Source organism: Aulonocara stuartgranti, assembly GCF_965226115.1.
Source record: "Aulonocara stuartgranti genome assembly, chromosome: 12".
NCBI lineage: Eukaryota > Metazoa > Chordata > Actinopteri > Cichliformes > Cichlidae > Aulonocara > Aulonocara stuartgranti.
The window spans coordinates 11,821,810-11,834,836 of NC_138948.1; the positions used below are offsets into that span (position 1 = coordinate 11,821,810).

Here is a 13,027-nt window from a genome sequence, read left to right on the forward strand (position 1 = left end):
ATACATTGTACAGTTCTTCTAATTAGTTTTTCTCACTTAGGTTGGATCATGTCAATGTGGTTGCTGCCCGAGAAGTTCCTCAAGGAATGCAGAAACTGGTGGCCACCAATGATCTGCCGTTGCTGGCCATGGAGTACTGTCAGGGTGGAGATCTGAGAAAGGTAAAAGCCGGTTATGTTTGCGTGTGTATATGCATATACAGTCATGTGTAAAAGGAAGTACAGCCACTTTCAGGCCTAAGGTTTTACACGTCAGGATATAATCTGAGTCATCTGGTCCTTAGTGGGTCTTAAAGTTCAGATGAACAACAACACATCTCACACAGTACTGTGCAAAAGCCTGAGCCACCAGTGTTATGTACAGACATACACTGAAATGCAGTAAAAAAGGTAAAAAAAAAATAGTTTTTACAACTCTAACAAGCCTGAAAGTCAATATTTGGTATGACTACATTTATGCTTCAACATACGTGTTTATGCAATACCTGCTAGTAATAAGTGCATGCATTTTGATTGACAAAGTTTTCTATGTGTAGACATAACACAGGCTGACATTGAATGGATTATAGGTCACTGTTAAGATGTCAGGTACAAGTGCTAGATTGATGAGGCATCAAAAAGTTACCAGTGTCCATAGTGAAACTGTGAAAGACTACGAAAGCCAAGAGGACAAGTCTGATTCCTTGGAAGCAAAATTTCAAGGAATGAGGGTTGGCTCAAGACTATTGCACATTACTGAATTACATCCTGTCATTTATTAGTAGAAATGTCGAAGTTGTATGTGTAAAGAGAATGTAGCAAGAGTGGTGATCATTTTAGCTGGTTTTGCTACTGTGGAACCCGAGCACTTGCAGTCACTAAGTTTACAAGGAAGCCCTCTGTATACCAGATAATTCAACAATCAAATGGGAAGCCAACTTTCTGACAGAAATGATCCAAAGCCTAGCAGCAAATCTAAAACAGAGTGGCTATAAAAGAAAAGAATCAAGGTTTGCAAATGGCCCAGTCAAAGTCCAGATCTCAACCTGATTGAAGTGGTGCAACTTTCAGAGAGCAGAGAGCAAATGTTTGAAAACCTCAATGTACTAAAGCAAAAATCTTTAAGGAAAGCAGGGCAGATTTCCTCCACAACAATCTAAGAGACCAATAAAGTCATACAGAAAACAGTGATTTCAGTCATGGGGTGTACTTAGTTTTCCACACACTGGTTCTTCAGTTTAGTGTTTGTTAAATAAATGAAGACTTAGTATATGTTATGTGTTGTTCATCTCAGGTTGTATTTACATATTTTCTTTAGATAAAACCTTGGAACTCAAATGGGTTGTACTTTCTGTTTCATATTACTTGATTTGATGTGGTTTAGGTCACTGGATTTGAGCCCGTAAACCTACATTTTAATAACCATTCACAGTTATTTAATTTTATCTTAGGTTGGTAATATTTTTTCTCATTCTTAACATGAGGAAATATATGCTTGTCTTTTGAAATCTTTTGAGTCACATGTATGTATCAAGTTTAGAAATAATGCTAGTAGCACAAATTTAAAATGGCAAATGTAACAATTACTGTACATGTATGTTTTTGGGGGTTTTTTTTCTGTTTTAAGTCTGATTTATTTGGACCAACAGTTACTCAGCTGTTTGCTCTTCATTCTGTGGGATAAATCTGGTGCAGTTTTTAATTTGAAAACAACTGAGTGTTCACCCCGAGGCCAGCAGAAGAGGAAAATGCCAACCATTGCAAACCGCAGTGTCATAAAAATTTCAAAGCATCCCAGATGGTCGAAAACTAAGCAGATGGAGCGCAAAACTGCACCATCCTTTTTTGTCAGGCTTGACACAAGTTACCAGCAGCAAAGTGCTGTAAAATGATTTGTTTAAAAGAAAGAAAGAAATCTGCTTTTACTACCAAAATTGTGATTTGTACGTTTGCAAAAGGGCCTGAGAGCCTTTTGAAAAAGATTGGTGCTTATATGTCTGATCTCTTATAAAGATAATGTACTTAATGGACGGAAAGTAGTTTTTATAGAACGATAAAGAAGAAAACATTCATAAAAAGGACAGAGTAATGAATTCTTGCCTGTGTAAACTTGCGTTGCATTCTGCTCCCTGGTTCTTGTCACTGAGGTGTCGAGTGTCTGTTTTTGTGCTCTCTGCAGTATCTGAACATTTTGGAAAACTGCTGTGGAATGAGGGAGGGGTCCATTTTGATTCTGTTACGGGATATTTGTAAGTATTTGGTTTCACCGCCATCTCCATCATGACTACGCTAACCTTTTAAATTGTCAGTGTGAAAGACTGATAGATTAGCTGGGAGTGTGATCTGTTCTCTGTAGTAGGGAGGAAATGGTGCTGGTGAGTATCGTGATGTCATCACTGACTATAAACCGCCATCCTCTTAGTCACCGTGGCCCGAGATCATACTCATAGCTGGGCTTACGTCAACAATCAGACCCCCATGCTCTTTGGTTTAAACATTATACATGAATACTAACATCAACATGCACTCTGTGTTTGTCTCTGTATAAACGACTTTGAGCTAAGAAACAAATAATATGGATTAAAGATATCTCGAGTGCATATTTCACTCAAACACGTGCGCATAAGTGGACACAGACATGCAGAAACTCCTTTTCCTGTGACCACTTTGTGGACATTTCCTGATAATGAGTGATCCACTTTAAACTGTTTCATGAGCGAAAGCAGTGGCCCAGTCATGTGTATCCACACCCACAAAGTCGCACTCACTCACACGCCCCAAACTTATGTTCCGCTTCAGTCACCTCTTTTTGTTGACACACCCGCAGGTTAATCACCCAATTAAAAGTGATATTAGAGTTTCAGCTGCGCTGCCTGTTACGCTTTAATCTTTTGCAGTTGATGTTTAAGACTTGATCAGGTGTTTCAAGACTAACTAATTAAATTGTTTATTAAACTATTTTATTGGTTTATTAAAAATAATGTTTTTATTGATCTTTGGTGGTTTAACTTCTCACTTTGCTGTAGTAAAGTATGAGTGTGTCCCAGTGTGGGTCACAGATTTCAGATCAAATCCACAGCATGTTCCACACATGCACTGCAGCCGTGAAGGTTATGACATTAGCAGATCTTATTGTCTGGCATTTTCTGAAGTTTATATATGAAACCCAGACTCTATATAATAGAGACAGCCGAGCCACCATTATGCCACCCATTGGTTTCAAGGCTACAGATTTTTAAGCTTAGCATTTTAGGTGGCTGCCATGTGGTTTTTGGTGCCAGATATGACTTTGTTTGGTAGAAAAACAAGGTTTTTTAGAGAGCTAAATAAATTGTACATCTAAAATTCACAGCTGCACATGCCTTCTTTTGGTGCCAAATTAGAGGTTAATTAATTATTAGAATTTGACTAACCAAATCTTCTTGGACGGGCTATACACCTGAGAATACAATTTTATCCAGCCATCCATCCATCGTCATCCGCTTTGTCCGGGGTCGGGTCGCGGGGGCAGCAGCCTAAGCAAAGAGGCCCAGACCTCCCTCTCCCCAGCCACCTCCTCCAGCTTGTCCGGGGGAATACCAAGGCATTCCCAGGCCAGCCGAGAGATATAATCTCTCCAGCGTGTCCTGGGTCTGCCCCGGGGCCTCCTCCCGGTGGGACATGCCGGGAACACCTCACCCAGGAGGCGCCCAGGGGGCATCCTTGTCAGATGCCCGAACCACCTCAGCTGGCTCCTTTCAATGTGGAGCAGCAGCTGCTCTACTCTGAGCCCCTCCCGGATGGCCGACCTTCTCACCCTATCTCTAAGGGAGAGGCCAGCCACCCTTCGGAGGAAGCTCATTTCTGCCGCTTGTATCCGCGATCTCGTTCTTTCGGTCACTACCCACAGCTCGTGGCCATAGGTGAGGGTAGGGACGTAGATCGACCGGTAAATTGAGAGCTTCGCTTTTACACTCAGCTCCCTCTTCACCACGACGGACCGGTGCAACGTCCGCATTACTGCAGCTGCAGCCCCAATCCGTCTGTCGATCTCCGGCTCCCTTCTCCCATCACTCGCAAACAAGACCCCGAGATACTTGAACTCCTCCACTTGGGGCAGGAACTCAACCCGGAGTGGGCACTCCACCCTTTTCCGGCTGAGAACCATGGCCTCAGATTTGGAGGTGCTGATCCTCATTCCCGCTGCTTCACACTCGGCTGCGAACCGTTCCAGTGCGAGCTGGAGGCCTTCACCCGATGAAGCCAACAGAACCACATCATCTGCAAAAATCAGAGATGAGATTCTGAGGCCACCAAAGCGAAAGCCCTCCGCCACTTGGCTGCGCCTAGAAATCCTGTCCATAAAAATTATGAACAGAACCGGAGACAAAGGTCAGCCCTGGCGAAGCCCATCACCCACCAGGAACGAGTCCGACTTATTGCCGGCAATGCGAACCAAGCTCTTGCAACGGTTGTATAGGGATCGAATGGCCCGTAGCAATGGGCCAGACACCCCATATTCCCGCAACACCTCCCACAGGACACCCCGAGGGACACGGTCGAATGCCTTCTCCAAGTCCACAAAACACATGTAGACTGGTTGGGCAAACTCCCATGCACCCTCAAGGAGTGCGAGGAAGGACGCTAGCATCAACTAGCTAGCCGGTCGTCACGGCAAAGCTACAAGAGCGTCTCTCAGCATGGGCCCGAAAAAAGTTCTGTCAGCCGAGGAAGGAGACGATATTAAGAAGTCGCTGGAGTTTATGACAGAGGAGATTTCTACTGTCAAACTGCAGCAGAAAGCCATCCTGGACCTGGTCGAGGAAGTTAAGGCTCTCCGCATCCAGAACGCCGAGAAGGATCGGCGGCTGGCGTACCTGGAGAACAGAGTGGCGGATTTGGAGCAGTACACCCAGATGAACGATGTTATCATCACGGGGCTTCGCATCAAACCCCGGTCATACGCCCGGGCGGTCGCCACTGACAATGTAGGAGGGCCAGGAGAGGAAGATGTCAACTCCACGGAGCATCAAGTGGTTACCTTTCTACGGTCCAAAGGTGTGGAAGTGGATTATAACAACATTGAGGCTTGCCACCCTCTACCCCGAAAAAATGACAGTAACAAACCAGCCATCATTGTGAGATTTGCAAACAGAAAACAGCACTGTTAAAACAAGGAAAGAAACTGAAAGGATCCGATGTCTTCATGAACGAACATCTGATAAAAAGAAATGCGGACATTGCCAGGAAAGCACGTTACTTGAAGAAACAGGGAAAAATTCAAAATACATGGACCACCAACTGCAAAGTATTCATTAAACTCAATGGAACACCGGAACAAGCCAAAGTGTTGGTCATCAGAAATATGGAAGAGCTGGACAAATACTGAGGTCAACTTACTCTGGAGGTATGAATACACATGTGACGTGACACACAACACAACACATGGCACAGTCCAAAAGAACTTCATCTGCATCCGGCAACAATATCAACATAAGTCATTGGAATTCTCTTTATGATAATCTGGAACTGAGAACATTTCGATACACAGACCATAATGTTCTAGACTTAGAAAAGGATATAGACCCGGAAAATAATTTCTTCTACAACATCAGCTGTAACTGCTGCTACTTCACTGATGAACAGTTTAAGCACACCATCAACACGGAAAATAAATTATCAATAATCCATTTTAATAGCAGAAGTCTGTATGCCAACTTCAACAATATAAAGGAATATCTAAATGAGTTGACAAATCCATTTGGAATTATTGCCATTTCTGAAACATGGATCAATGCGGAGAAAGGAATGGACTTTGGACTGGAGGGATATGAAGTGAATTTTGTAAATAGAAGGAACAAGAGTGGAGGGGGAGTAGCTGTGTATGTGGATAAAAACCTAAACTACAAGGTGGTAGAAAGTATGACAACTGTAATTGATAATTTACTAGAATGTATAACAATTGAAATTTATGAGGAAAAAGAAAAAAAATGTAATAATTAGCTGTATATATAGAACACCTGGCTCTAGTATTCAAGTATTTAATGACTTCATAGAGGAAATATTCTCTAAAACAAATCAAAAAGTTATGTTTATCTGTGGTGATTTTAATATTGACCTGTTGAATCCAAAAAAGCATAAAATGACCGACGAATTCCTAAACACTATGTACAGTTTGAGTTTACATCCTAAAATAACCAGGCCTAGCAGAATTACACCACATTGTGCCACCTTACTTGACAATATTTTCACTAACAATATGGAAAACAACATTGTGAGCGGAATATTAATTAATGACATCAGTGATCACCTACCAGTTTTTGCAGTTTATGACACTAATTATAAGAAAAATCAGCATGAAGAACAACTGAGATACAGACGTGTAAGGACTAGAGATGGCACGATACCACTTTTTTATGTCCGATACCGATACCGATATCATAAATTTGGATATCTGCCGATACCGATATGAATCCGATATAGTGTTTTTTAATCAACAAAACTGTTTTTTAAATATCTTGCTGCATTTTGTATAAGTTCATACTCAAGTTTAAAACAACAACTACACTAAAGCTATTCTGTTATACCTGTATGCAAAAAAAAATATTTCATAGTTCAGCAATACTGATCAATCTAATAAACTTAAACCTACACCATCCTCCCTATTCTGGTATTTTAAAGAGTACTTAGCATAAATATTAAGCAACCTAACTAATAGGGTTCCAACTCCCAGCAACAACAAAAATAAATAAATAAAAAATAGGGAACCACCCCTCACGCTCCACCTCATGATGCTTAATCGCCGTAATCAACCTTAATTTGATGCAGTGTGAAAAAAAATGCACAGAAATCAATTATTTTTCAAGAAATATTAAATAGATTCAACATCTTTCTTCAACAGAATTGCAGACTGCACAGATGGTACCTTCCCAAAGGAAAAAGTACTATAGCTTACTAGGGTATATATATTAGACTTAATAGTTACTATATACAATAATGGACTTCTATTCATTTTGCATCAAATTAAAACTTTGGGTGTCAGATAATTATTTATTAAAAGCTAGACATTTTAAATGAGAATAAGAAAGAAAAGTATGTCTTTGTGCCCCCTTTTCCCTGTTAATGCCCTATCGGCCCCCCTGGCTAAACTTTGCTAGATCCGCCCCTGCACAGTTACCAGCCGTCAGCTACGTAGAAAAAGATCCTGGAGTAGAAAGTAATATTAAATACATTCTAACAACAGCTGATCAAGCTTAAACGTGCTGCTGTTGTTCAGCTGCTGGTTTCCTCTTTCTGGTGCAAAGTGGGCCAAAAGCAAACTAGAGACACGGACTCGCGACAGAAAAGCCAATCAGCTGATCGTTAAGCAGTTTCATGATTGAAGTAGCAGCAAGAAGAGGCAGTCGTTTGTTAAGCTTAACGCAGGAATGCTTTACAAACATTCAGAGATGGACTTACACACTTGCTTTACTTCTCTCGGGATAACTTTGTCGGAGATGAAATGCCGGGTTGCTAGCGAAGCTCCAAATGCTATCCAGACCACCGACAGGTCCTGCATGCCACAGCCGCTCTATCACGTGATGCATACTGCTCCGACGTGCCAACGTTCTGAGGTGAGTTACGGCGTGTTGCAAGTTTTGTGAGGTGCTTTCGTGATATTTAATGGATCGGATTACATTTTTTATTTTTCTCCGATATCCGATCCAGTAATTTAGGTCAGTATCGGACCGATACCGATACGTAATATCGGATCGGTCCATCTCTAGTAAGGACAGAAGAAACTATGACTGCATTTAAGAACGATCTATTAAATCAGGACTGGGACAATGTGTACAAAGAAGCTGATATTGATATTGCATATGGCATATTTTTAAGAATATTCATGGAGTTGTACGATAAAAACTGTCCAACAATAAAATACAACAGAAAGCACAAATATTCAGATAGACCATGGCTCACTAAGGGTTTACAAAATGCATGTAAAAAGAAAAATACACTCTATAGGGAATACCTAAAACAAAGAACAAAAGATGCTGAAAATAAATATAAAAAATACAAAAATAAGTTGACCAATATTATACGTGTATGTAGAAAGGAGTATTATAGTAAAATATTGAACAACAATAAACATAATATGAAAGGAATATGGGACGTTTTAAACGGTATCATTAAAAATAATTCTGGACAACAAAGTTATCCTCAATACTTTATCGATAATGGCAATATTATGGAAAACACTGCTGATAAGGTCAACAGCTTTAATCATTATTTTGTAAATATTGGACCAAAACTGGCAGAACAAATTCCTGAGTCACTGCCATCAGTAGAATGTAGTGAAAACCTGATTGATAGGAACCCTAACTCAATGTTCCTCACATCAGTGGAGGAAAAAGAAATAATTGACATTGTACACATGTGTAAATATAAAACATCTACTGATTGTAATGATATTGACATGAAAATCGTCAAGAAGGTCATTGAAGGAATTGTAGGACCTCTAACATATATTTGCAACTTATCATTTCAGACGGGAAAAGTGCCAAACAAAATGAAAATAGCTAAAGTTGTGCCGCTGTATAAAACTGGGGATAGACGCCACTTCACAAATTACAGGCCTGTTTCTTTACTACCACAATTCTCCAAAATCCTAGAAAACCTGTTTAATAAACGATTAGACAAATTCTTAGATAAATATAAATTACTCTCTGACAGTCAATATGGATTCAGATCAAAAAGATCAACATCTCTGGCATTAATCGAATCAATTGAGGAGATTACGAATGCTATAGATCAGAAACAGTATGCAGCTGGAGTATTTCTGGATCTCAAGAAAGCATTCGACACAATCAATCATGACATATTAATTAATAAACTGGAACGGTATGGGATTAGGGGGGTTGTACTGCAATGGGTGAAAAATTATTTAAGTGACCGGAAACAATTTGTGAAGCTGGGTGTCCATTCCTCATCATGCTTGGACATTGCTTGTGGTGTTCCACAAGGCTCTGTACTGGGTCCAAAATTATTTATTATTTATATAAATGATATTTGTAAGGCATCTGATATATTAAAATTAGTATTATTTGCAGATGACACAAATATTTTTTGTTCTGGGGGGAATCTAAAGGAGCTGCTGGATACAATTACTTCAGAAATGTGCAAAATTAAAAAATGGTTTAACAGGAACAAACTATCGCTAAATCTAAGTAAAACTAAAATGATCTTATTTGGGAATTCCCTTAGAAATGCACAAGTGCAGATTCATGTAGATGGTGTGGAAATTGAAAGAGTACTTGAACATAAGTTTCTTGGTGTGATTATAGATGATAAATTAAACTGGAAGTCTCATATAAATCATATACATAACAAAATTTCAAGAAGTGTCTCAATCTTGAGTAAAGTAAAACACATTCTGGACCACAAATCACTCCACATTCTCTATTGTTCCCTGATTGCACCGTATTTGAATTACTGTGCAGAGGTTTGGGGCAATACTTACAAATGTTCGCTATCATCAATCTTTATATTACAAAAAAGGGCCATAAGGATAATCCATAAAACTGGTTACAGAGATCATACAAATCCACTATTCTTAAAATCAAAAATTCTAAAATTCACAGATCTGGTTCATTTTCTCACAGCACAAATTATATATAAAGCAATAAATAACCTGCTTCTTTCGGCTATTCCGAAAGAAGGGAAAGACAAAATGGAGTGTGGCTCATATAGACCTATTTCTGTCCTTAACATAGATTATAGATTGTTTACTTCGATAATGGCCAGGAGAATGGAAGAATTTTTACCTGACTTAATTAGCAATGATCAAACGGGGTTTATAAGACGACGACAGACCCAGGATAATATACGTAGAACTCTTCATGTAATACATCAGATACAGACATCTAAGAGTACAGCCATGCTTATGAGTATTGATGCAGAAAAAGCCTTTGATTCTGTAAATTGGGACTTTCTATATAAAGTCCTGGATAAATTCGGCTTACATAAGGGAATTGTTGATACGGTGAGGGCACTATACACTAACCCCACCGCAAGAATTAAAGTTAATGGTTCTCTCTCAAATAGCTTCGTTCTGCAGAGAGGAAATAAACAAGGCTGTGCTTGGTCCCCGCTCCTGTTTGCATTGTACTTAGAACCCTTGGCACAATCAATTAGACAAAATAAAGACATTAAGGGGATCACTATTGCAGGACAGGAACACAAGCTCGCTTGTTATGCGGATGACATATTGATCTATTTAGATCAGCCCACTAACTCCTTGCCTTCGCTGATGAATCTGTGTCAAAAATTTGGGAAACTCTCTGGATATAAAATTAATATGTCTAAAACTCAAATTCTCAGCTATAACTACAACCCCCCAGCTCACATGGTTGTTCAATATCCAATGAATTGGCAAGCACAATCATTGAAATATCTAGGAGTTGTTATTCCCAAGGATTTAACTAAACTATCTGAGGAGAATTTTGGTTCTCTACAAAGGAGAATAGTGGGTGATATTAGGCGATGGAACATGATCCCCTTTCTTTCTTTACACTCACGAGTTGAATCTATTAAAATGAACATCTTGCCAAGAATATTATATTTATTCCAAACACTACCAATATCCATTGATCCAAGTCGTTTCAATGAATGGGATCAAATAATATCGCGGTTTATATGGGGGGGGAAGCGGCCGAGGGTTTGTTTTAAAACTTTACAATTACATAAGAAGGTGGGAGGATGGGGGTTGCCATCACTAAAAAATTATTATCGGGCTGCTCAGTTGAAAACGGTGGTTAATTGGTGTGATACAAGCTACCAAGCACACTGGAAGACTATAGAGGAGAATATGTTTTCCTCCCCAATACAAGCTGTCCTGATGGACTCGAATATTCGAAAATATATTGACAAGATTCATAACCCCTGGGTGTCGTGCACACTTAATATATGGAGAAAAGTCGTGAAAGAATTCAAACTTGAACAGGATTTGGCTTTATTCAAATGGTATGCATATGATTCTGACTTTGCCCCGAATAAATTGGACTCACGTTTTAAAAGCTGGCCTGCTAAAGGGTTATCTACATATGATAGTTTGATAAAGGATGGGAACCTTATTAGTTTTGACACGCTGAAACAGAGACACAATCTAGAAAAACAGGATTTTTTTCGATACTTGCAAATAAGACACTATATAAAGACAACAATCGGTCAGATGTCAAATACTAACGCGGAATTGGTAACTTTATTTAGACAGGCGTACAGTGGGGATGTTGACACAAGACTCATTTTTTTTTGGTACAATTTTTTTATGAATAAGCTTCCACACTCAACTGATTATGTGAAGATGTTATGGGAAAAGGAGGGAGGGATGTGTATTTCTAGGGAAGAATGGACTCAGATGTGGGAATGGCAATGGAGGAGTACTTCCTCCAAAAGCTGGAGGGAGTTCGGATGGAAAACTCTGATAAGGTTCTTTATCACTCCATGTCAAAAGGCTCACTATGATGGGAATCCTCCCGTGTGCTGGCGAAACTGTGGATACCAAGGAGCCCATCACACCCATATTATGTGGGACTGTCCTGTGCTACGGACTTACTGGAAAGACATTCATGGTATATTACAAGGCATTTTTAACTGTACATTCCCTCAGGATATGAAGACAAATTTTTTTTGGCTGTATACCGCAGAACTGGTCCAAAAATGACATATGTCTGTTAAGAGCTTTATTGGTTGCAAGTAAGAAATGTATAACAAAGAAATGGTCCTCGCAAGACATACCGACTTTGTCATTATGGTGGGAAATTACGTTAGAGATATATAGGATGGAGGAAGTAACAGCTCATGTTAATGACAGGATGGCCTGGTTCCATCTGTGCTGGGATAAGTGGGTCCAATACGTTAATACCTATAAACCGAATTTTCTCTTTAAAGCTTGAAACCACCAATTTAGTTAATTGTTTACTCCCGACAGAGCTTTCTCCTTTTATTTTATATATATATAATTTTTTTTCCTTTTTTTTTTCTTTCTCTTTCTTTCTATCTGTCTTTCTTCTCGTTTTGTTTCGTTTTTCTCTTGTAAACTGTGTTAATTAATGCCTGTAATCATCTTTATGAGGTAATATTGTAGAAATAAAGAATATAAAAAAAAAAAAAAAAAGCAATAAATAACCTGCTTCCTGACAATATTCTAAAAATGTTTTCTAAAAGGGAACGGGGATACAATTTGAGGGGGGAATTAAATTTAAAACATCCTCGTATCCGTACAACATTAAAGTTTTTGCATCTCTGTGTGTGGAGTGAAGCTGTGGAACAGACTAAGTAAAGATATGAAGCAATGTCCAAGCATGGCGCAGTTTAAAAAGCGGTTTAAGGATATGGTTTTTACAGGGTACAGGGAAAAGGTAGAGATTTGATAGGGTGTTCTTGTCATGTGTGTGCGCATGCACGGGTTTGTTGGTATATATATATATATATATATATATATATATATATATATATATATATATATATATATATATATAATTGTAGGTTGTGTATCCTTGAGGTGTTAATGGGGTTATTGAAAATGTGTATATGTGCGTATGTGTGTATATACGTATGTATGGATAGATAGAAACATATATGTGTATATATTTAAAAAAAAAAATTACACATAACATATAATGTAATTGCAAGGAGGTATTTCTGTAGTCTATTGATACTAGATAGTGGAAAAGGGGTGGGATTAAATAAGCTTATGCTTCTTCCTGCTCCTTTTTGAACATGGACGTTATTTGGAGTTGTGGTTGCTCGTTTTCCTTTTGTTTGCTTTGTTCATTTGTCTCTTTTAATTCTATTTTTTTTTTATACTTTTTCAACATGTTCAAAATAAAGATTCAATCAATCAATCAATCAATCAATCAATCAATCAAGTATCCTGGAGAGGATAAAGAGCTGGTCCAGTGTTCCGCGACCAGGACGAAAACCGCATTGTTCCTCCTGTATCCGAGGTTCGACTAACGGACGAACTCTCCTTTCCAGCACCCTGGCATAGACTTTCCCAGGGAGGCTGAGGAGTGTGATCCCCCTGTAGT

At 39.1% G+C, this 13,027-nt stretch overlaps 1 protein-coding gene across 1 annotated transcript in view; it reads left to right on the forward strand.

Annotated features, from left to right (window-relative positions):
• Positions 1 to 13,027, forward strand: part of ikbkb (inhibitor of nuclear factor kappa B kinase subunit beta) — a 37,218-nt gene that overhangs the window by 10,943 nt on the left and 13,248 nt on the right. The window contains exons 4-5 of the mRNA XM_082554550.1: positions 41 to 161; positions 2,158 to 2,227. Of these exons, the coding sequence (XP_082410676.1) occupies positions 41 to 161; positions 2,158 to 2,227 (191 nt within the window). The remainder of the gene's footprint in view (positions 1 to 40; positions 162 to 2,157; positions 2,228 to 13,027) is intronic.